This window comes from Fusarium oxysporum, chromosome 6 (assembly GCF_000149955.1).
Source record: "Fusarium oxysporum f. sp. lycopersici 4287 chromosome 6, whole genome shotgun sequence".
NCBI classification, from domain to species: Eukaryota; Fungi; Ascomycota; class Sordariomycetes; order Hypocreales; family Nectriaceae; genus Fusarium; species Fusarium oxysporum.
In genome coordinates, this window is record NC_030991.1 from 2,840,589 (window position 1) to 2,863,990 (window position 23,402).

Genomic DNA, 23,402 nt, shown 5'->3' on the forward strand with positions numbered 1-23,402 from the left:
TTCCCTTTATACGTTGTCATATGTTTGACGTCTCCCAAAGTTGCATTCAAATATCACATCGCACCTCGCCGCCTTCACTATGCTCGCTAGCTCTCTTCTCATCTTTACTTCAGCTGCTTTGGCTCTAGCCTCACCTGTTGAATATCATGGCCGAAGTTCTAGCTGTGAATATGGAAAGCCTGTACCTGTGCTTCCTGTTAATGGCGGTCGTAAGTCCTGATCCACCCTTAACCTTATGTAACGTCTTGTACCTCACCAACACGACCAACAGCTTCCGAACTCCCCGCTCCTCCTCGAGATGTAACTCTGAAGCACATTGCCCTTGGGTTTGGTATTCAGAAAGCTGCGCTGAGGCTGGTGCTACCCCTGCAGCTATCGGTGCTTTGGCTGTTCTCTACGACGTTACCTGCCTCTATCCAGGTCAAGCTCGTTCGTCTTTAACAGCCAAGAAATGGGCTTCTCTCCCTTCTGATGTTCTTAATACCAGAAAAGTCCCTCTGAATCGCAATTATGACGGTGGTGCCTCGCTCACCAATCCTTTCCCCAGGAAACAACCTCTCAAGGTTGAAGGTCTCCGCAAAAGCATCGCCTACCTTGGTCGCCACTTCTTTAACGCTGCTGGTGTCCCCACTTTCGACCTCGACAAGGCCAACCAGCTCCTCATTGCTAAGAAGATAGACGGTATCAAGGCTCCCGCTTCTGCTCCCGCTGGCCCTGAAGGTACCGGCGCTGTTGATTGGCTCTACCTGGGGGATGCTGGTGGCAGCCAGGGCGTCTCCCTAGTCTACCGCGTCTTGACCGCAGGGGGTGCTTCTCACGGTTGCAAGGCCAAGGGCACCGACAGCACCTCTTACACCGCTCTCTATTGGTTCTACGGTTAAATAAAACCAGTCATTGACGATAGAACGGCGGTTTATCGTGAGTTTATGAAAAGTCCAGACTTGCTTGTAAACATGGATACTTGCATGTTTCAAGATAAGAAGCTCAAACTGCCGATGAGCTCAACCCAGTTATTTGTGATCTCGCCGAGGGCATGCATTTGGGACCATCTCTACTCATTGTTGCGTACCTCGACTGCATATTGAGTTTCGACGTAACAGGAATTCATTGCATGACTCGGCTGTCTTGTTCAAGATATGTACATATTTATAACAATGCTAGAGTACGAACTACTCCCATTAATGTTCCATTAAATATAAAAATGTCGCAAATTTCTTTTACCAAGTAGAGAATTTTGGGGCCTAGTGTGGCGCGCTGCCAAGTGTTCACATTCAAGAGGAAAAGGGTTGGCTGCGACTAAACCATGTATTAAACAAGAATAATGAGACCGGCCGTGTAAGCGATGACAATCCCCTTCCGTCATTGTGACGCAAAAAGCTGCAAGCGTTTCGGGTGGACAGAGTTTGATCAAGAGTGCCTTGGTGGTTTCACGTCCATGGGATACAACAAGGACAACTGCAACCATCACGACGTAGGTTGCGGAGTACGTCGTACAGATAGAAGGCCTGTGGTCAAGTCTTCACTCATTTACCGAGTAATATACACGGCCGTATCGCCTCACACCCGATATCAAATTCTGCCACTTCCTCTTCGTACATTCGTGTTATCTATCGCTATAACTGAACCGGCTGCGGCAGAGCATACAGGCGATGTTGGCTATGTCACCAGACACACTTTCTTGGACTGCCTCTTTTTACCGATCCTCGACGATTACGCCGCTGCCACGAGCTAGATGCTGCATATATTTAACCGCGATAAAACCCTCGGTCATCGCAGGAGCGAGTGTCGTTCCCGCGCCCTGAGTTCCAAGTAGCGCAACTGATGCGTTACTTCCAGCAAACAAACCCGAGATCACGCTCCCATCTGCCCTCAGTACTCTTGCGAACTGGTCAGTCTGAGGACCGCCTCTCGTGCCAGCATCACCGGGAAAGATTCTGATGCCATAAAAGGGGCTTTCCTTGACAGGGCCCATGCATGGGTTCGGTACCACAGTTGGATCACCGATGAACTGCTGGTACTTGTCCTCGCCCCTATGAAAATACCCATCTCGACCTTGATCACACATTTCATTCCACTCGTCCACCGTCGTCTGCAGATTGCGGCTCGGCACATGCATCTGCTCAGCTAGGCCGTCAATAGTATCTGAGCGCAAGAGCAAGCCTTGTTCGACAGCCTGGTCAATCTGCCAGGTGCTCTTGAGGCTCCCAATGGGATATCTTCTTCTGTATCTCCGATCAAAGACAAGCCAGAAGGTGGCCGCTTCTACGTCCTCATTCGCTCTCTCATACATGGACCTAACGGCCTCACCGTAGGGCTGGGACTCGGAGAAGAAGCGGCGGCCACAGCCATCGACTACTATAGAGAACGGCTTGGATATGGCAAACATGGCCTCCGTCACTTTCCCTGTCCTAGGATCGACCATGGTGGGGATGCCCCAGACTTGGCCGAGCTGTGCGCTACCAGCACCGATCCTTTGGCCGGCTCGCAGCGCGATACCGGCGTCTCCGTCAGATGCAAGGCTCCATTCCGCCTTGGTCGGCATACCTGAAGTTGCTTCGCGCGTGGCTGTTCCCGTTAGGTATGCATCCCTCATCTCCTGGTTCTGAGAGAAACCTCCTGTGGTTAAGATCACACCCAGCGATGCGTGGATGTCGATAAGTTCGTCGCTGCCTCTGCGTTGAACCCTTGCTCCTATTACACCACCATCACGTCCAGATAGCAAGAGCTCACTCAGCTCCCATCCAGTCCAGATTTCCACATTGTCGTGTTCCTTGCACACCTTGAGGAGCTGAGCGATCAGCGATCTACCCATTGACACAGGCCTCGACATTCCCTTTGGAAGAGCCGAAACTTCTGCACGACACTGCCCCGAGGAACGCAGCCTTGTCAAGACTCGAAAGTCCTCGAATCGGGGGATCACGGGTGCGCCATCTGGTTTTGGAAGGTATTTCTGGTAGTGGCCTAGGCTTGCCGCATCAAAAACCGCGGGGTCCAAGGTGCGACCATGGTGGACCGCACCTTCGATGTGCGGGTGATAGTCTGGAAACTGGGATGGTTTGGCCATCCATCGGAAGCCTTGGTCTCTGAAGTATTTCATCATCTCGGGTCCCTGCGTCAAAAATGCGTCGAGACGCTCATCACGTAGGCGCCCATGGAAGGCTTGTTCCTCAAGACTTGAGCATGTAAGTTTCGCCACAGCATTGATGTAGCGGGCGGCTTGTTCTTTGCTATCTTGGATACCAGTTTCCTTCATGAGAAAATTGTCGGGCATTCACATGCAGCCACCGGACCTGAAAGTCGTGCCGCCAACGTGATCTTCCTTCTCGGCGAGGATGACTCTGAGCCCCGGATCATGCGCCGCGGCGGCCGCTGCTAAGCCGGCAGCGCCAGCACCTATGATGAGAATGTCGCATTTGATAACTGATGTTCGTTGATGGTTGGGCGCTTGGTGATGACCAAAGTCTTGATAACCTGTGGCGCACGTCATCTCTTCTTGGTCAAGCGATGGCATGGCTTGGTTCGTTTGTTTGTCGACAGGTGAGATGGACGTGTGGTTCTTGTATAGGCTTATTCTTCCTATATTCGAATTTATGCCATTGAGTTGCCTTGACTTCATCTTATACACCTATACGCACAGCTCTCGCGTCACCATTCACGTACGCCGAACCAGATATACGGTGGTTATTGAAGCTGTTCAAAATTGGATCTCGGTCATCGATATCGAGAGGAACTATTCTCGCATACTTTAGGCCATAAGACCACAGGACTCCCGTAATATCGGAAGAAAGAGTGTAGACAAAATTGGCCGAAATTTATGTTATTCTTAGAACAGGGTATCTCTGGCAAGCACCCGTAGAAGTTGGTCCCCGTCCATAGATGCGTCCGAGTTAAGTTGTCTTGGTACGAAGGGATGCGCAGCAGCCCGATCGAGCGGTACATCTCTGTGGTAAGGGCATTGATCCAAACACGCTCTCGATCCTGACACAGACAGGAAAGGCTGTTGTCACATCGTATTCATACTCCCTGTCTCTACCGTACGTCTACACATGTAGTATTCATTCGGATCACGATTGCTTGCTTGTCAATATTCGTTCTTCTACTGTAAAGAAGATGCGAAAATATGTTTTGGTTGACAACGCACCAGCTTATTGGTGTTTGTACACGATGTCGGCCAATTACATGTGTTGGTGAGATGTGTTATTCGCAGTTGTAGGTACAGTCTAAAAGCTAGACTCAAAGGTGTCCGAACCATCACATAGATCTGCTCGTCGAATCACCCGTCAAGATTAGTGGTGTTTCCTCCTTCTGCTCTCCCTCCCTCTCTCCCCCTCTCTCTCCCTCCTTCTCTCCCTTCCTCGTTACACCTTGAGAACTAGTCGAGATTGGGTCGGTCACCTCCCGATCGCGTCGCGCTTCCCATCTTGCTTCATAGGGCAAGCGACTTTCACACTATTCAGGCTTCGTTAGCAGCTGTGAGGTTTGGTGTTTTACTTCAGGTCTATACCCACTGCGCGTTCCCAATCCTGAGAATCCATGAGCCAGCAGGCAGGCGCCCTGATGGTGACAAGCCATTGTTCCTCGAAAGGGTCGAAACATTTAAACCGACAAGGGACACCATATTCTTCGACGTATTTGGCCAATCTATTATGTAGAGAGCGCAACGATTTTTGGAATCTCGCTCTCCCATCCTCGAACTTTAGGACATAGTCAGTTATCGGGTAGTGTTGGATAAAGCGGCCACCACCAAGACGTACCTCTCTAATACTGCGGCTTATCACGCCAGAAGGTCGAGGCTCCACACCAACCCATGACGAGCAGCCCGGGTCCCAAAAGCACAAGTCTAGAGACATGCCGTCGAATCTCGCAAGCCTGGCCGCTTCTCGAAGCAGGGTGCTTCCGTCAACGAAAGCATCTCTCATGCTGAGGCGTTTGCCGGGACCCCGTCCCCTGGCACCCCGCCTTGCGCGTCGCACGGCAGGACGAGCAGTCCGTTCCTCCTGCGGTGAGGTAGTATCGAGCCTTGGATGCTCAAGCTGTTGTGTGGCATGTTGCATAGTATTGCAGTGAGTCTGCGCCAGGTCATGGATGCTCATTGTGTCAAGGCTCGATTGCTCGCAGCTATGAGTTAGATCCCAAGATAAAATTGACTCGAGCGCAAATAGACTCGTTTTGTACGTTTTTGTACGACAGGCCCCGGTCGCCTGCAGAAAACGCCGTATGACGGCGATTTTTGGACTGTTGGAACTTGGTGTTCACGTGCAGGATGGTTACCTAGTTTGACATATAGCAAAAGGAGCCCAATTTGGCCGCTCTTGGTCAGAATCTAGCGTGGGCAGCCATGGCCGTCCTAAAATTGCCAATGTGCCCTGTAGAATCATCGTGTCTAATGGCCAATCCTCGGGATAGCAAACAATATGTGAGCATTCAGGTCGAAACCGGACGGAGTGCCACGCGTTCAAGAACGTCGCCAAATCGCACATATTCGGCTGCTCACAATCTTGTTGTGAAAGCCGAGATTGGCCGCGTCCAGCTTTGGATGCTCACCCACATGTACAGCAGACGCTACAGGCCTTATTGTCACGGTGGCAATCAGGAGTGGTTTCATCTAACGGCCGAAACTGGACCAAAGCCAAAAGCCGCCGCGGCCAATTTGGCACGGTATGAGCCTGGTTATGATCAAATTTGTCCGTCACAGCCGAAGCAAGCATATCACTAGGGGTTTCAACGACGCGAAGCGATCAAGTCTACACGGGGCGCCTACTAGTGCATCTACAATCGACTTACGGCACGGCCTGGATTAATTTACGGAGGATACATCTTATGTCTATGAAACAGGAGACAAAAAAAAAGGAGACAAAAAAAAAACGAGACAAAAAAAAAACGAGACAAAAAAAAAACGAGACAAAAAAAAAAACGAGACAAAAAGAAATGAGACAAAAAAAAGACAAAACCAAGACAGACATGCAAAAAAAGAAAAACAAAAAAACAAAGGACAAAAAAAAGGGAGAATTTGAATATGCTGCCAGCTTTGTGCATCTGGCCGACTTAGGGAGAGTGGGAGATTGACTCTACCGAACCTCTGAGTGGGAGATTGACTCTACCTAACCTCATTCATTTTGGAGTGGGAGACTGACTCTACCGATCCTCTGAGTGGGAGATTGCTCTACCGAACCTCTCAGTGGGAGATTGACTCTACCTAACCTCATTCATTTTGGAGTGGGAGACTGACTCTACCGATCCTCTGAGTGGGAGACTGACTCTACCGATCCTCTGAGTGGGAGATTGACTCTACCTAACCTCATTCATTTTGGAGTGGGAGATTTACTCTACCTAACCTCATTTATTTTGGAGTGGGAGATTTACTCTACCGATCCTCTGAGTGGGAGATTTACTCTACCTAACCTCATTCACTTTGGAGTGGGAGATTTACTCTACCGATCCTCTGAGTGGGAGACTGGCTCTACCGAACCTCTGAGTGGGAGATTTCCTCTACCGAACCTCAAAGTGGGAGATTGCTCTACCGATCCTCTCAGTGGGAGATCTACTCTACCGATCCTCATTCATTTTGGAGTGGGAGACTGGCTCTACCGATCCTCTGAGTGGGAGATTGACTCTACCTAACCTCATTCATTTTGGAGTGGGAGACTGACTCTACCGATCCTCTGAGTGGGAGACTGGCTCTACCTAACCTCATTTATTTGGAGTGGGAGACTGGCTCTACCGAACCTCTGAGTGGGAGATTTCCTCTACCGAACCTCAAAGTGGGAGATTGCTCTACCGATCCTCTCAGTGGGAGATCTACTCTACCGAACCTCATTCATCTGGGAGTGGGAGATTTGCTCTACCGATCCTCACCTGCGATGAGCTGAAAAACCAGAAACAAAATAAGATTGCGGGTAAGAAAGTGATTTAAATAAGCAGAAAGAAGTGACGGCGCTAAATCGAATCTAGTTAAGACGATTACGGGATCAGCACAAAAGCCGTCAAGAATTGGCCGCTTCTACTCGTCTAGCCACTTTAATCATATTGCACTTTTTTGGACTTTTGACTCTTGATGCCATTCAGTATCATGTCACCGATCAAACACAACAGCCAGTAACCGGGCACTATCTGGCTTGTCGCCCCATCTTGTCCAGCTCAATCAAAAAAGCCGATTTTGGAGTCGATAGCATGCGGGCGACAGCTCGTCTTTCCCAATTGTCTTGTTTCTTCAGGCCGTAAAGATCAGGCCTGGCGATAACATGTAACGTAACTTAAAGAACTATTCCAAAAAGCCGCACTGCGACTATCAATGCTGCAAGCTTATCCGGAAAGGCCATTTTCATGTTATGAAGCTGATTATGAACGGGGTATCCACCGCAAGTCATGGGATCGAATAGACTCGACATGGTCGTAAATCACTTGCTCCTACCCATACTCCACGATAGATCATAACTTAGAAGAGTGCAAGGAGATGTCACAGCCTTGCGTAACAGTGCGATTGGCTATGGCTGTCTCGTTGCTAAAGCAAAAGTGTTATGCAAGACACCGTTTTTTTTTTCATATACTGACTGTACCAGGAGAATAGCGTATGCCACTCAAAACAATCCGATACCTTCCCATCCGTAACTAACTTTGTGAATCCATTTTCCATACCTTTTCGATGATGCGCGTGGTAAAAACCCGCCTGGTTCGGGGATAGGAAGCTTTCCAATTCAAATTTCGCCCTGTATCGTCCATTACAAAGATTTTGCTCATCATGCTATGGTTATGGGTTCGATTTTACGATACCGCTGTCAATTTTGTTCTTCAACTTCCTATTTCGGCCTTCCGTTCTTCCGTATTTTGCTTGCCCCCCACCTTGTGCCGTTAGCTTAGAGCTAAGGTTACATCGGTAGTTGCGATCGACAAAGTCTGCTCTGCATTGAACCCACGTCACGTGGCACAACAACTGCCAAAACGGAGTTTTAACTTAATCGCCGATCTAGTGGCTGGGCCCTTGAGCTCTTGGCGGCGGCACATTTCTGCCTTTGTTTGTTTGTTTGTTTGTTTGTTTGTTTGTTTGTTTGTATATTTTTCGTCTGGGTGGCTGTAACGAAGCCAGATCTCCTACTGGAGCAAAAGACGTGCTGAGCTAGCTAGGTACAGGGAAACCCCGCTTCCTTCACCATCCAGCATACCAATGGCACAAAAGGTGCTGTATTTCTCAAGCCCGTCACCCGTCAGCGGGTTCGGGGGCAATCTACTGTCGAGCTTTTTCCACCGACCAGAATTCTCTCACGCATCACTACATCTGCTGACGCAGTCCACAATCTCCAGTAACCAAGTTGTAGCTCGTAGTCGACTGTCGTGGCGGCAGGGAAAAACCTTGGGAAGGAATCAGAGGCCGGCGGTGCGGCTTGCCTTCAAAGGGGAAAAACCCATCGCAATCGGCGTCGTTGATCGGGAGGATGTCGCTACCGATGCCACGGGCACCGTCCTCCGATATCTAAGGCGTTCTGGTTCTGAGGTGCCGCCATTAGATCCGACAAAGGTGTTGTCAGAGAAGGTGAACTCTCCAAAATTCCTTCTCTGAAAACTGCTGTTAGGGAGCCGATGGCGTCCCCGCAGTATTGTGTGGCCGAGTAGCCCGTAGAAAATCCCGCTCCTAACAGTGCACTAACAGTGCGTGCCAAGAAAGAATTTTTACAGGGGAGAGTTGGCACATTTCTGCCGCTGTTGGATACTAGCTAGTGTAGGGTAGCCTGTAGTTTCGTTGCAGTCAAATGGCCAAGTCGGATGCGCCACTGAATTTTCTACAGTTCAACGTAGTTGCCAGCAGCAATGACTGTCATGGCAACCATTTTGTGGAGTAGAGATTCCATTTTGCCTCGTTCTATTTCGACTTTCCCGTCTTTCTGGTTGGGTCACTGTTTTAGGATGTCGCTAGGTTCCGTCGCGATGCGGGTAAAAGTCCCGACCTGAGTAGCGAAAACAGGATCCAGATCCAGTTTTTCTTTTTTTTGAGCTGCCACTGATCGGAGAAGCGGAAAACAACCGCAGCCGAAGCGGATTTTGTCGCTCGGAGATTAAGCATGGATATCTCGTTTCATAGTGTCGCGTAAAATAACTTGTGAAATGACTCCACATGCTAAATTTTATTCTGGTTTCCAGCCTCCGCATTTTTCCCTCCGCATTTTTATATTTTCATTATTACTCTTTTTCTCGCTCTTCGCCTCTGCGTCTGTGCTCTCTGGTTTTATTTATCCACTTTCATGCTTTGACGGACCCATGATGTGCTTCAGTTGAATGAATTGCATGCATACAGCCCGGGATGTCATGTGAACTACGCGAAAGCTAAAATGGGCACTGACTAGCGACCATGATCGAAGCAAGGTGCTGAAGAAGCGATACTCGGACCGCGCAGATCGTCCAAATCAGACTTAAGCTAGGTAAGTTACCCGGAGTGACAGCACGCGCACCAGTACAGGGGCTCGAGGAGCTGAGGACGATAAAGTAGGCAACGTATGTAAGCATGCATTAGTGACTAGTGCCCTTTCGGTCAAACCAAGCCGCCAGCGTAATGGCATGGTGTCATGGCACTCACAGTTGTGCGTAGATCCGAAGACAAAGTCGACTCGAGCGCAAGTGCAATTGGATTGTACGGTTTTGAACGGAAGGCACTAACTGCCTCTAGGATATGCTCCGTCGATGGCGATTTTTGAACTTTTCAAACTTGGGGTTCATGCATAGTTGGTTGATGCATGGGCCAAGGCGAGCCCAATTTGGCCCGTTCCTTTGTCAGAATTTTACGTGGGCGCCCACAGTCCCAAAATCGCCGATCCGTCCTACAGAACGACCGCATATGTGTTGTAGTCTTGGGCCGAAACCGGACGGAGTGTCACCCATTCAGGAACCAGGCGCATTTGTCCATACCCACAGTCCTATGAAAGCCGAGATTGGCCGCTTTTTCGTTTTGGATGTTTGCCCACCTATACTACAGACGATACGGGCCTCATCATCACTATGGCAATCAAGAGTTTATCTAACGGCAGAGGCTTGGCCAGGAACTAAAGCTGCCGCCGCCGCCAATCTAGGACGGTATGAGCCAACTCACGGTCAAATTTGTCCGCCATAGCTAGCACGGCGCCGGTAGTTTTTACGACACGGACTGATCGAGCTTACACAGAATGCTTACTTGTCCAAAGAGTCCTATAACGGACAAACGACATGACCTACTGGTATAAAAAAAAAAAATAATAAATAAATAAAAAAAGACAAACAAAAAAGAAGACTAAACAAAAAAGAAGACTAAAACATAAAAATAAAATAAAAAGTATCTCTGACCGTCCTACAACCGTAGGAGCTTGTGTCCTGACTGTCTTACATTCGCAGGAGCTTGTAGAGAAGAGAGAAACAGAGAATGTGGATGAGAGAAAAGGAGAATTTAAATGAGTGGAAGCAAGCGACCACGCTAGATCGAATTTGGTTAAGACCCATTACATGGTGGGCTCGAGAACTGTCAAAATTTGACCCTTCAATTCGCCCAGCCACTTCGGGCTGTTCGGGTCACCCAGCCCATTGGCTTGTGTTCTTTTTTAGACGCTGAGTATGATGTCACCACCTACTTGATGTTACCATCCCGAAAAGCAATTTCAACACCCAAACGCCGGTGACAGGTTCACGTTCGAAGGGGTAATCTTGCATGTCGTCCCACCATTTGCCATCATGAAGTCGACTATCAAGTCGAGGTCACTCAGCTGACCTCGTCTGTTCATTTCTGTATCATGTAGGCATCAGGACGCGGCACGATGTCAACAAGGCTTAATTATCATGAGCTTGGCTCTAGGGTAGTTTACAACCCCAAGGAAACGCCCTGTCTAACAGGCATATATAAAGCTGTTTCACGAGGATGCACTGCTATGGCAGTTGCCTCCTTCCTGAACAAAGTATGTTCAGATGCTGTACAATCTGTTCAGGCATTAGATGGATAGAGTATGCCACAGGCCTCACGAGAGCTGCACCTTCCAAAACTGGCGTCTTGGATCATTTTTCTACGTAAAACATTTTCGGTTGATGCCCACGGCGAAAATATGCCGGGTGCTGGGAGAGTCACATTTCCACTCAGCTTTCCCTCTGCTTGGTCCTCAATAAAGACTTTGGTAATCGTGCTGTGTATGTCACTGCAGATCTGCAAATTTGCGTCGCAAGCTTGAGCTGACCATGCTGTCTGGACTGCTCATCTCGGCTCATGACGAAGATGACGGTCGCGGACCACAGTCTCTGTATGTAATGCTGCTCCGACAGAAGACACTGTTGATCATTTCTTATTAACCTCTTTTCTGATAGCATAGACATTGCCGATATATCTACGATGACGTTATTCCATGCCATGGTCCAAGCTTCGCGGACTAGCCCGACCCCTCTGGTGATCGGAGATGACCAACTTTGTAGAATGAAAGGCATGTCGCAAAGCCCCGACTATAACTGCAACGGAATTCCGAAAGCAAGGTTCCTCATCGACTCAGGGCGATACGACGAAGATCATGGAGAAGGCGCGATGCAGGAGATGGTCAACAAGATTCGCGAAGAGAGACGGCGGGCGGCCATCGTTTCAAACTACATACCTCCTACGGAAACATCTATTTGTCATCTTTACTCTGGCCAAAAAGGATCTCAAGTACTCGTGATGACTTATACTGGCTCAAGTAAACAAAAAACTGTTGAAAAACTACACGTCCTCTGTCCCCCCTTGACCTCCACACAGCAAGACGGTTCAAAATAGCGCTTTATATAAAACGCAGACAGGGCAGAGGATCCTCTAGACCTTTACAATCCGCTACTGCAATGTAGATGCAGATGACTGATACTAGACTGGAAGTGAATCTGGCATGAAAAACGCCATTTCATATTATGCTTTACCCAGTGCGATTCCACGGTATCTGACCGGAGGTAATGGCCAAGTTTTGCTTAAGCCGCAAATCGACGCTGAAGTAGTACGACCATACAGCTTTGTGAGCAAATGACATAACAATACATATGATGTACCTGTGGTATATATATCTTATAGAACCCCCCTTCCCTCCCGTGTTTCCTTTTCGCTAAGAGACGCGACTTATTTGCTAGTGGCAGCATAATATTATTACACCACCCAACAATGTATCGCCGCATTCATGACCACGAAGCCTTCGTCGATTCGATGAGCGAAGCGGTTTCAGCCTTAGGTATGGGTGTTAATCTTAAAATTGCATATTACTAGATCTTAATACCCTGTAGAACATAGCGAACGTGGTCTAGACGATAGCGGTGATTCTGATGCCTTCATTGTCCCTGATTCTGATGGGGATAGTGGAATCTCGATTCCGCAAACCCCTCCAGTTCCTCAATCAACGTTGAGCCAAAGATACGGACGTATAACAAGGCGCGGCGAACGCGGGGCACCCCAGAATATTGAGGGAGCCAGTTTCGCCAGCTCAAGCGAGTCTCCGACCCCAAACACACGCCATCGAGACGTCCACAGGAGCTCACGAGGCCAGATCCACTTTTACTTTCTAATTAGAAGACTTGAGGACTTAGCAATGGCAATAGAGGATATGAGAGCTGATATGCAAGACATACAGTACGAAATCTATGACATAGCTGAGGAAATTGCATGAGATGGGGGCATTATGTAAAGTTACTCGTATCATTATAGTCTACTTCACTAGACTCGAACGGCTATAGCTGTAAGAAAAGCTAGTTAAGAGCACCTATATAGTACATCTACACAATGAATTAGGATATCGCGACGCAAACGCCTTCTTATTATAACCTCTTGACAAGGCCGCTACTCTTTCTACCATGAAATGGATGAATAATAGATTCCTCTCCTGTATTGTTCGATTATCTCTACGTAATGTCGCATGAATCACTCCATTCGCCTTTGAAATGATCATTATTTACTGCTGGCTGTCGACTGATAATTCTGCTTTAAACAGGTGTAAGATACACAACGGTTTTCAATCTTATGTAACTATGACCTAGACTCTAAGTTTAAAGTGCTGTTAACTGCACTTCAGTTACTCTCGCATCCCCTTGTCTTTGTTTTACTTCTCCAAAATCCCGGCCCAATTCTCCTCGTGCCCATGTTTCATGGTCTCGGCACCCTTGGTGAACTTACCCCAAGTCTCCACGCTGGCGGGTCAGTTTCTATTGCCCGTGTTCTGCTTGGGCTTACTTGCTACCAACCTACAGACAAGGGCGTCCCAAAAGACCGGTTCGAGCTGGTAGTACGAATACCACTTCAGAGTGTAGGTACAAGAAAAGAACTGTAGTCCTACTATTTAATAATCTAGGGCATGACACAGACTGGTTCTTACATTGCCCATCTCTACTTCGTATTGCTCTAGTACAGAATTAGAATGCTAACAAATCAGCCGAGAGCGCCACTCCATTGTATCACGCTCTTAAGCGTATCTGGAGGTGTATAATAGAGGTGGCATGACGGAATCCCCTGGTCGAATGCGTCTATCGAATATGCCTTATGCGTAGTGACCTGACCGCCGCTTTGTTATGGCTGGTTCCTGGTAGAAGCCTCTTCACTTATGTGAGCAACTTCTGCCCCTATTGCTGAATTTCATTACAAATAATCTTTTCACTTGCAAAATAAAGAAGCCCAAGGACTTCCATACCTGGGGTTGATCTCCGTCTTGCTTAGCAGTGTGTTAGCTTGGCTGGTCATCTGTCGAGACAGATAACAAATGGGCAGGATCTAGATATAGCATGGGTACTGGCTTTGCCAAAAAGGTTCCCGAAGCCCCCATAGCTTCCATCACGTATGGTCGCGGCATAAAGGGTGAAATGCGAGGCAGGACGGTCGGGGCCGAAGCGCATCGGAAGAGAAGACCGCCAGAGCATTGGCGAGGAAGTCCAGGTCTAAGTTTTTGCCAACATTCTGCAGGTGCTGGAAGTAGAGTTCACCGAGAAGGAACGATTGTCTCATAGGTAGGAATGATGCGAGTCTGTGCCGTATGAGAGCAAGGTCAAGACAGTTCAGAACTTCTACAAGGCGTTCCATAACATGAAGACATTGCCAACTCTCACTTGCCTGCTCTGTTATCGGAAGTATGGCGGGGTTGAGCTAGAGGATGTCGGGTGGGATTGGTGGACAGCAATTCCTATCAAGAAACCAGGCGACTCACCCTTCAAATGCCCTCGGTGCTTGCCGGCGGGGCAGAATATTCGCAGTTGTGCGGACTGCTTGAGGCACCTCAGGCGAGATGTGTTGTCTCCAGCAGCGCAGCTCCATACGTGACTGGGTTGCGAGCATATGTTTCCCGACAGTTGAAGGGCTTACCCCCGTTGAAGAGAAGCTGATTGCGCTGAACTCGTGTTACGGCTTCATCACCAGATATAGCATCTCAGACGGACACAGGCAGGGCGTATCCAAGGCATGTGAAAGGGCATATTACAGTGTTCCCGAACAACGTTCAGGAGCTCGTAAAGAATGTTCTCCCCCATCCGCTATTAAAGGTGCTGGATGATATCCATGTGTCGTGGCAGGGCCAGGGAGAAACCGGCGCCAAGCGATCTGCTGGCGTTATTATCAGTGCGGCGGAGTGTCGTCGAGAAAGCGCTGCCGTGGCTGAAGAGGCATAACCATTTATATGACGACATCAGTATTGACATAGCTGAAATGAATAGCTGGGATACACCAGCACACGGCGTGCCGTCCCAAGTCTTTGAGCGATTGGAGCGGAACGAGCCATCGGCGAGGGAGAAGACGCAGACGGCACATATCGTTCCGCCAACAGCGCGTGGCATTGACGACCACGATCCGATCGACATTCAGGAGATAGTTGGGGCGCTGTTAAAGGAACAGAACGCACCTGGTGTGGCCACCGGTTACGATTGCGTCAATAGGGACGATGGGCGCGGGGCTGATGACAAGGGCGAGCGCCTTTACGAGACCGGATCATCGGGTATATTCGACTTAGATGGCTGGCCCGACATAACTGACGCTGGAAATCTGCGACATCTTCTCGAGTCCATGGGCGAGGCCGCGGTCGAGGACCAGTGGCGCAGAAATGCGTGCAGAGCGTCGGCCAAGGTGTGGTATAACCGAGTTGCCGAGCCCAGCCTTGCTATTTCTCGCGGCGAGGATTTTGCTGATCATTTCGACACGTGGTACCTGGCAAGAACGTTCCCCAGTTTGCTCCCCAGAGGCATGGGCGGACCCCGACAGGTCGAAGAATGGGTCGTTGCTGAGAGAGAGGCTGCTCTCCAAATTTGCGAGGCAGAGTTCGCTGCGTGACGGCAGGTTTCATCGCGGAACATAACCCAAGAAGCTGTTGAACAGACACTGGGTGTTACGTGCAACCAGGGATACTTTAAGATTACAGCCGAAATGGTAAAACCTCCAAGGGGCAGAACTTGATCATAAGACAAAATGAATATACCAATCTGGATCAATGGACCAAATACACGTAATGTCTGACAGAAGCATGGGCAAAGTTAGTGCAGCGACACGGTGGGGGATTTGCGTCGCATTTCGGCTTCCTCTTTCTCGTCTTCAATATAAGGGTGCGGTCGAGGAACCGCCGAGTAAGTATGGCAAGCATCCGAAATAGCGATTTTTCACAAGTAGAGCACACAATCAAGGAATTGACAGCCGCAAGGCTCGAAAAGGCGAGTATCGAGCTGGAGTCCTCCGGTAAGACTGCAGATCCGGCTGTAAACCAGCTGCTGAGGAGCCTGTCATTATATGGCTATCGTCAACCAATGTCAAGGGAAAGTCGATTGACCATGCGGCGGAAGATCAAGTCCCCTGATAGTTCGTTACAGCATTCCTGCGATCTGGTACATGCTCAACCCGAACGATATCACTAACCCGATCAAGCTGAAGCTGACAGCGTGCCGTACCCGCGAAACCGAGGAAGCCGAAAAGTTTCTAGGTCTTGATCAAGCGTACAAGAGGGCCCGACTCGCCATATCAGATTCTGTTAGTTTGGCCATCTTCTTCCACCGGAAAGTGTCCATGTGTTTTGAACATTACGTGAACGTTGGGGAGGAGTCGGTGTTTGTCCTCGTCAGCCAGTACAACGTGGCGGTAGAGACGAACGAGAGGGGCGCTCTCCACCTTCACGGCCTCCTCTGGCTCCAGGGAAACATGCATCTAAGTACTCTTTCGAGGGATGTTTAGGGAGAGGAGCACGTCGCATACCGGAAACGAGTGATCGATTACGTGGACAGCATATTCTCGGAGGTTCGTCGTTCACCAAGTCGAGGCATAGAACCGAGAACAACTGACACGTCCAGCAGGATCTTGACGAAGGAGCATCGGCTGTCATGCGAGCGAAGACGTTGGTAACGGCAGGGATTTCTAGGCTGATAGGCAATACGCGTCAATTCGCCGCATCTTTCGGGGAGGAGGCAAACTTCTGTGCCGGCGCTGTACAAGTCCACACGCATAGTCCAACGTGCGTCAAGTATGTCATTGGCAGACAACAGAATGAAATCCTTACCGGTTTGGCGCACCTTGGCAAGTGGTAGAGAAGACATGTTTCACGAAGGACGGACTTCTGCGCATCCGACGCGGTCACGGGCTAGTGAATCGATGAAACAAAGCGATGGCTATGGGGTTGCGACACAACTACGACATCTCTTTCATCGTGACGAAATGCAAGGGCTTGTCGCTGATATATTACGTGACAAATTATGCGACCAAGGTTGAGGACCCGGTGTGGAAGAGGATCGTGGCAGCCAAAGAGCTGACCTGGCTCCCGAGTGACGGCAAGGCCAGAAGTCAGCTGAATGACACACGAAACTCGACTGGAAACGCGGAGAGACAAAATGAAACTTGGCAGCTCCTGTTGTGCGTCGCCAATCGAATTTGCACGGAACGAGCTTTGTCGCAGGCCGAGGTGGTGGCCTATTGCCAGGGCTGTGGCAAGGAATTCACGAACAGCAGTGCCTGGACGTTCCTGAACGTGTGCACCATGTATTGGCATGTCTTCCGGTGGTGGCACCTTTTGAGACTCGCTGCTGGTAGGGTTGACGGATACGAGCAGGCTGGAGAGACGGTCATGCTGGGCAAGGCGGGACAGAGGATCTCATTGTTACAAGCGTATCTGCAACTCGGCAGGCTTTGGAGGGTCTCGCTCTATACGACTACATATCGGTCGTCAAGCTGAAGTGGAAGGGGCAGGGTATCGCCTCTGGTGAAGTGGAAGTAGACAGGTCCTGGTCATCATCCAAATCATGGATCAGACGCTGCAGCGACCGAAGCAACAGGCTATCGTGTGGCCGCGACGCAGAGCCCTACTGACTCACGCAAACTGCGTCAGAGCAGCAGTACAACACATTCCGCTCTTTGTCCATGGGACATGTTCCTGTGTGAGGCAACTGATGACCCTGATGACACCAACAACATCTGTAAAAGACACAAGGCGTGTCCTCCCAGGCGCATTGCATAGCTAGCAGATAACATACAACTGCTGCGGCGATCCGCCGAGGATGGGGCGTTGGATGCCCGGCAGTGGGGTCCTGTCAGGAAAAAGCGATCCGATTGCTGATGCGACCGGATCGCACAGCACCGACAGGAATGGAGAGCACAACGCAGCAGGGTATCGGCCGGATGGCATCGGTACAGCGACCCGCCTGATCGATGTATTGAGGAATGCGATAACACGAACGGTGATAACGGCCGCGTCGAAAGAGCTCTCCGCAATAGTCGAGCAAATGTACTAGTTCTAGGAGACCGCATTGGCGTCCGAGGAGGGCCTGAATGCCGCGATCATCCTGAACGATGGCCTTAGCCCTCCTCAAGGGACCGTCTCGAGTACGGGAACGCCAAGGCAAGAGCAACTAAGGGCTATCAAGTCGCAGCAAATCAGCCTCTCCCGCGACCGGGAAAAGGCTTTTCAGGGGATGCAGAGTTGGCCGGGCGCTACGATACCCATCGACAGAGCCACAGCACGCGGAGGGTCCGAAGACTTAGAGCAACAGAACGGCCAGGCCGCGACTGCCGACTGGATGGAGGACACGAATCCATCAACAAGCATCATGTTCGGCCTGTTCACATCGTTTTGTGAGGTCAGGAGACAAGTGGCCAAATCCCTGACGCCCAACAGAAGACAGAGCATAGCCTTCTGGCTGATCTGCCGCCAACTTGACCAGGTGCGCCGAGATGAGCATTGCACCGCACAGCTATGCTTATTCATCGGAGGCAATGGAGGTACCGGCAAATCGCGGGTCATCGCCGCCATCGCCGAGCTGTTCGCCGTAGGTCACAGTCGCATCGCTTGCTCGTGACTGCAACGGCGGCAAACATTAATAGAATCACCATCCATTCAGCTTGCAACTTCTCCAGAGACACGAGTACAAGAACAGGCGCGCCATCTAGCTCGGCAGGCCGTCGTATCGACGGGCAGGCCAAGATGGACTGGCAAGAGAAATATGCACTGATCATCGATGAGGTCGGCATGTTGGGTGCGAGGATGCTATACGCCGTCAATGTGCAGCTGCGGAGGCTTCGAGAGTCGACTGAAGATTTCGGCGATATCCCAGTAATTATATTTTGCGGGGACTTCCACCAGTTTCGTCCAGTACAAGAGTGGTCAATACTGCTCCCAAGCTCAAGCTTCCCACGCGGGCAAGGCCACGGCTTCGGTCTCGAGCAGCAAAGACAACACGACGTCGCCTACGTCCTGTGGAGGAAGTTCACCGTGGTGGTGCCCAAGGAAAAAGTTCGTGCCGCGCAAGATCCACGACTACGCAGGCTCATAACACGTGTCGAGTTTCTGAACAGCAACGGCTATCACGAGGAGAGACGCATTCCATGGGAGTCGGGTATCGCAGTGGTGACTCCACTCAACAGGAACTGATGGAACCTGAATGTAGAGGCAACACTCGCGTTCCAGAGGCAGCGACATGCCCCTCTCCACACCTTCGTTTCCGAGCATAAGTGGAAAGACGGTAAGCCGACGGAGGAAGAAGCGGTCATGATTTTGGGCCAAGGCGATGATAGCGCTATATCGGTGCCTGCCGTGTTTATGTTTGTCCTCGGCATGCTGGTGGTCGTGAAACAGGATATGCATCAAGGACTAAGACGTGTCAACGACGCTAGAAATGAGGCAGTGGGGGTTGTTCTCGACAAGGCCTTCCGGGCCTTGGGATTAATGCTGATACAGTCCTCCACTTCGGGCCGCCCGCGGGGCTTCTGGTAACGTCGGAGACGACGAGCGACCTCCACTTTGTCGGAATGCCTGCAGGTATCATGCTCTTGACGCCTGTAAGTGCCAAAATCGAGTGCGTAAGAAAGCGGCCATGGCAGCAACATGACGTTTCCCGCAAGGGCTTGCCGTGCGCCCCAGCGTTCGCATGTACGGACTACAAGGTACAGGCGAGAAGTTAGACAGGGTCGCTCTAGAGCTCCGGGGGGACAAGAACCACGAACATCGACGGCCTGCTGGTTCCAAGCCAGTGTGACACATACAGTCTGTACGTTCAGCTGTCGAGGTGCAGATCACTTGACGGCATCATGCTACTCTCCGAGGCGCGAGACAGGGACTTCGTGGGAAACGTGGTGCCAGTGGAGATGGCACAAGCTGAGCTGAGATTGGAGGAGATGAGCGAACAGACAGTGAGGCAAACAGAGTCGATGATTTGGTCGGAAGCCAACACCGGGGACTGGTGCAGGGCAGACGTTGCAGAGGAACGTTGAGGAATTTTGGCGCGAACTACGCGAGTGGGGTTCGACACGGCGATGACACGTTCAAATTCACGTGAATTTTTGAGTGGGGATCTGGCCTGGCCCCGCCTTTTTGTCCGTCCTCTTGACGCCTTTCGTTCCTCAAGGCATCTGGTATCGGAATGTGGGGGTCAGTTAATTTTAGCAGCAAGGTAGCCGGAGCGAGTCGCCGGGTCAATTGCAACAGGCCAGTACATTGGTATCTACAACCAAGTTGACACGAGCCGATAAAGGAAAGGACTCTATTTTTTCTATCCATTCCACTTTGTCCAGAGCTATGAGGTTTTTATTGTGACTGTACAGGCAACAATCAAGGGCTGGCGATTGTGATTACAGCAAGAGCTGGCATTTTCCGTTTCTGATGGAAGAATGGCCTCAAATGGCATTTCTCGTTCTCGCTGTAGCATTGATTGAACTGTCAAATCGCATGTCACCAATTAATTTTGTCTTGAACCCCATCTACATACAGCATGAAGCTGGGTGTGGTAACAATTTAACTGAGTGCAATGCCATTCAATTACCTGAAAAATTGCCGTGATGAACAGCCGACCCCGCACCAAGGTCCTCTGTTTGCGCGGATAGACGAGGGCTTACCCAATATGTTTGGAAGTTGTATTGCTGTTGTTCCATCGATATCGTCAAGAAGAGCCTGGATTCCTGAACTTTTCACTGCCTTTCGAACGCCGGGGTCCATGTTGATTGACTGGAAATTTGACTGGTTCAATGGGGCCTGCTGGAGGTCGGTTCTTCTTAGATTCCATCGCATGATGCGGTGCTTCATCGGTGATAGGTGGTGCAGAAGGTTGAGGGAAGCTCTACAGACGCTGGTCGATCGAGGAGCGTGTTGGACAGTTGCTGGTGTTGCTATGATGGTTGGCAGGTCCGTCGTGGTTCTCATAAGCCATGGCGGTGTTTCACATTGCACCATATGGTGACCTTGGATGGAGAGAAACAAAGCGCGATATTGCAGCGATTGTGGTTGATTGTTAGGATTAGCCTAATCTAAAGCGGGTGATTTGTTGTCCCCCTAACGGGTGGTCGGCGATCCCGAGGTGGGTATGGGACAGGGGATGAAGCAGTCAACAGGTGGAGACTTCCAATCGCTCAACAGGAGAATACTTAGTCGCATGTCCTCAGGCACTGGAATGGGAAGAAGTAGGCGGTGTTTTGATTGCGCATAGGTCCAGTACCAAGTTCATCTTTAGCGCGTCACCATGCATCAATGGAGGCAAGTTTCGATGTTTGCTCACAAAGTATCCCGTTGCCGCTCTTATCACCTATTCGTCGAACGGCAACCATCTACTAAATTTGTCGACCTTGTTATTTGGACATCCCGTGACAAATTTCTGATGCACTCGCCGGCTCCACACCTCAGCCCCGTTTTTAGGCAGTGGCGAAAACGCTTAAACGACAAGAAAGGGAGCCATATTACTATGAGAGGTCAAGCCAGCCTAAATCAAGCTTTCTCAGCAAGTTAATCTGTCAAAGATCTGGTGCGTGTTATTTAACGTTCCAAATGGAGTCACAAATCAGTAGTTATCGGCCTGCTAGCGTCTTCAAACAGGGGCATGGTCTACTGACATAATGAAGATTATGGGGTAGCAAAAGTAAATACAACTTCTGGATATTAATGCTACTACAGTCAGAATGGAAATACGCATGTGGATACACATCCTACATACCTTCCGCTTTGTGCTGACTGTCGAACCTCCTTTCACTCGAATCAAGCCACACGGAGCTGTATGGTTTACTTGGCAGTTCCTAGCTAGCCTGGCTCGAGTTAGTATCAGACAATGTGCAAAAAAAGCATGGAGAGGCGGCCTACATTTCCATGTAAATGCTACTGGAATATGGTGCAGAGGAGGAATATGCAGGGGTTTTGTTGACATGTTCATCCAGGTGATCCTTGACAGGTTTGTTGGCGCTAGCGAACATCGCGAAGCAACGACATTTTATCTGCTCCGCTGAATTGTTTGCCTGTATTGTGAGAGCTCTCGTTTTTCTGTTAAATACCTTACGTATCTTGGTCATATCCCTCTCAAGTTGCGACTGTGCATCTAGAGCACTTTACAAGAATCAGGTCCAACATCCATCCTGCTTCTACTACCATCTGACGAAGAATCATGCCTGTGCAACTCCTACCAGCATCCGCTGCTGCATTTGCCCCTCGAGCTCCATCCGTTGATGTTGCCTTGGGTTCAAAGGTCGAACAGTGGCTCACACAAACTCTGAAGCGTATCAATAGGGTCAAACGCCCCCTTAACTCCGTACTGCAGCACCAGCGATGTCTCACCGAAACTCTTTCGTCGCCGAATGCCATCTGGACCTTGACATCGCTTATGCTACCCAAGACACCCGAGTCTGGCTTTAAGCGGGATGCCAGCAATCGTCTATTCGAGGCCATCATGAACTATGTGCTCGTCCATGTTGAGGCTTACGTTGTTCATGTCGACATGGTTCTGCGAAATGAGGTCTCCTACAAGCTCACAAAGGATACCATCGATGCGCTCGTTGAGTACCACAAGGTGATTCACTGTGTCGATGCAAAGGCCAGCACATACGACTGGACAGGCAAGGAGCAGCAGTGTAAGAGGCTTCACGAAGACTTTGTCCAGGACATCAATAAGTTTGTTTTTTGCACCCACGTCTCTGCCCTTGAGGGGCTTGAGGAGGGGGGTACCGGCGAACTCCTCTGCGGCAAGAGTGAGGAGGTCAAGAACTGCATCAGTGCTCTTATAAAGCCTCTGCTACCTCCCTCTTCCCCCTGCGTCGTTGAAGTTGTCCGACAACCTACCCTGCTATCTAGCTCTCTTGTCAACAATATATGGTCGCAACATGGTCTTTGCGGCAACCTTGTTGCTGTTGACTCATGGAGTGCGCTTCCCTCAAGCCCTAGTATCCCATCATGGGCCGACTCAAACACAAGTCCTATGACCGTGAGCGATGTGTCGCCTACTCCCGCGTTCACTCACTCTCTCTATGACTGGCCCGGGTGCTCAACTCAAGTAACAACCCCTATCCCCGCGCTGCCCCTCCCTATCATGCTCGCTCCCGCCCATTGCGATGTTAGTGCGGGTATGGAACACATGGGCGGTATGGGTAGCTTTGGCTGTTGTCCATGTGAGTATGCAGCACATGTGATGACCAGAGATGAGAGACTTAGAGTATGCCAGCACGAGGCGAGAATTCTGGCACGTAACCTTTAGCAGGCCCCTTAGCTAATCTCTGCCTGGTTAATATGTGATCAGGATTTTCTGTCAGTAACGCGTTAGGATCAACTATGGGGTCGGATTACGATTACATGTGATCAACTGTGGCTGTTATCATTCTACTTAGCGAACCTAGTGGGTTCAGAATTGTTTACCATAGACAGAATCTTCTCTTGAATGTCACGGCGGCACGTTTCTGTCAACATAGAGTGACAAGTCTAGTAATGTATAACATATCGACAGAACCATCGTTGGCCAATCTGGCGCTGTGCCTCTCCGTGAGGGATATGAGATGTTGCCAGTTGACTGTCCATTCCAGAGAGCAAACAGGACCATATGAAGAATACGCTTTCACCTCCCCACTTGCAACTACGTGAAGTGGAAAGAAGAAGTCCGTCACACCTGAAATGCAAGATCACAACTATGTTTTATCTCGATAACCCCATCTCCATTCAAGTTGCTAGCCTAGGAGAAACCCAGGGAGTAACGTAACGCAACCCCCCCTC

At 50.0% G+C, this 23,402-nt stretch overlaps 10 protein-coding genes across 10 annotated transcripts; 7 read left to right on the forward strand and 3 right to left on the reverse strand.

Moving 5' to 3' along the window:
• Nucleotides 1-146: 146 nt before the first annotated feature.
• On the forward strand, nt 147-881 carry FOXG_16281 (uncharacterized protein; the record flags this gene model as incomplete). The annotated part of the gene is made up of 1 exon (XM_018396336.1): nt 147-881. One exon carries the CDS (start codon nt 147-149, stop codon nt 879-881), a length of 735 nt encoding a protein of 244 aa, XP_018256918.1.
• An 812-nt stretch (nt 882-1,693) lies between these two features.
• FOXG_22407 (uncharacterized protein) lies at nt 1,694-3,511 on the reverse strand (the record flags this gene model as incomplete). The annotated part of the gene is made up of 2 exons (XM_018402815.1): nt 1,694-3,227; nt 3,276-3,511. 2 exons carry the CDS (start codon nt 3,509-3,511, stop codon nt 1,694-1,696), a joined length of 1,770 nt encoding a protein of 589 aa, XP_018256919.1.
• Nucleotides 3,512-4,251: 740 nt separating this feature from the next.
• On the reverse strand, nt 4,252-5,093 carry FOXG_22408 (uncharacterized protein; the record flags this gene model as incomplete). The annotated part of the gene is made up of 3 exons (XM_018402816.1): nt 4,252-4,449; nt 4,509-4,694; nt 4,755-5,093. 3 exons carry the CDS (start codon nt 5,091-5,093, stop codon nt 4,252-4,254), a joined length of 723 nt encoding a protein of 240 aa, XP_018256920.1.
• A 6,088-nt stretch (nt 5,094-11,181) lies between these two features.
• FOXG_16284 (uncharacterized protein) lies at nt 11,182-12,614 on the forward strand (the record flags this gene model as incomplete). The annotated part of the gene is made up of 3 exons (XM_018396337.1): nt 11,182-11,243; nt 11,308-11,666; nt 12,235-12,614. The coding sequence occupies 3 exons, from the start codon at nt 11,182-11,184 to the stop codon at nt 12,612-12,614; spliced, it is 801 nt and encodes a 266-aa protein (XP_018256921.1).
• A 1,154-nt stretch (nt 12,615-13,768) lies between these two features.
• On the reverse strand, nt 13,769-14,245 carry FOXG_22409 (uncharacterized protein; the record flags this gene model as incomplete). Its single annotated transcript, XM_018402817.1, has 2 exons — nt 13,769-13,958; nt 14,139-14,245. The coding sequence occupies 2 exons, from the start codon at nt 14,243-14,245 to the stop codon at nt 13,769-13,771; spliced, it is 297 nt and encodes a 98-aa protein (XP_018256922.1).
• A 387-nt stretch (nt 14,246-14,632) lies between these two features.
• FOXG_16285 (uncharacterized protein) lies at nt 14,633-15,250 on the forward strand (the record flags this gene model as incomplete). Its single annotated transcript, XM_018396338.1, has 1 exon — nt 14,633-15,250. The coding sequence occupies one exon, from the start codon at nt 14,633-14,635 to the stop codon at nt 15,248-15,250; it is 618 nt and encodes a 205-aa protein (XP_018256923.1).
• Nucleotides 15,251-15,546: 296 nt separating this feature from the next.
• On the forward strand, nt 15,547-16,138 carry FOXG_16286 (uncharacterized protein; the record flags this gene model as incomplete). The annotated part of the gene is made up of 2 exons (XM_018396339.1): nt 15,547-15,795; nt 15,836-16,138. The coding sequence occupies 2 exons, from the start codon at nt 15,547-15,549 to the stop codon at nt 16,136-16,138; spliced, it is 552 nt and encodes a 183-aa protein (XP_018256924.1).
• Nucleotides 16,139-16,284: 146 nt separating this feature from the next.
• FOXG_22410 (uncharacterized protein) lies at nt 16,285-16,488 on the forward strand (the record flags this gene model as incomplete). The annotated part of the gene is made up of 1 exon (XM_018402818.1): nt 16,285-16,488. One exon carries the CDS (start codon nt 16,285-16,287, stop codon nt 16,486-16,488), a length of 204 nt encoding a protein of 67 aa, XP_018256925.1.
• A 77-nt stretch (nt 16,489-16,565) lies between these two features.
• FOXG_16287 (uncharacterized protein) lies at nt 16,566-19,163 on the forward strand (the record flags this gene model as incomplete). The annotated part of the gene is made up of 5 exons (XM_018396340.1): nt 16,566-17,062; nt 17,529-17,631; nt 17,692-18,245; nt 18,308-18,786; nt 18,838-19,163. The coding sequence occupies 5 exons, from the start codon at nt 16,566-16,568 to the stop codon at nt 19,161-19,163; spliced, it is 1,959 nt and encodes a 652-aa protein (XP_018256926.1).
• Nucleotides 19,164-21,810: 2,647 nt separating this feature from the next.
• On the forward strand, nt 21,811-22,893 carry FOXG_16288 (uncharacterized protein; the record flags this gene model as incomplete). Its single annotated transcript, XM_018396341.1, has 1 exon — nt 21,811-22,893. The coding sequence occupies one exon, from the start codon at nt 21,811-21,813 to the stop codon at nt 22,891-22,893; it is 1,083 nt and encodes a 360-aa protein (XP_018256927.1).
• Nucleotides 22,894-23,402: the final 509 nt, after the last annotated feature.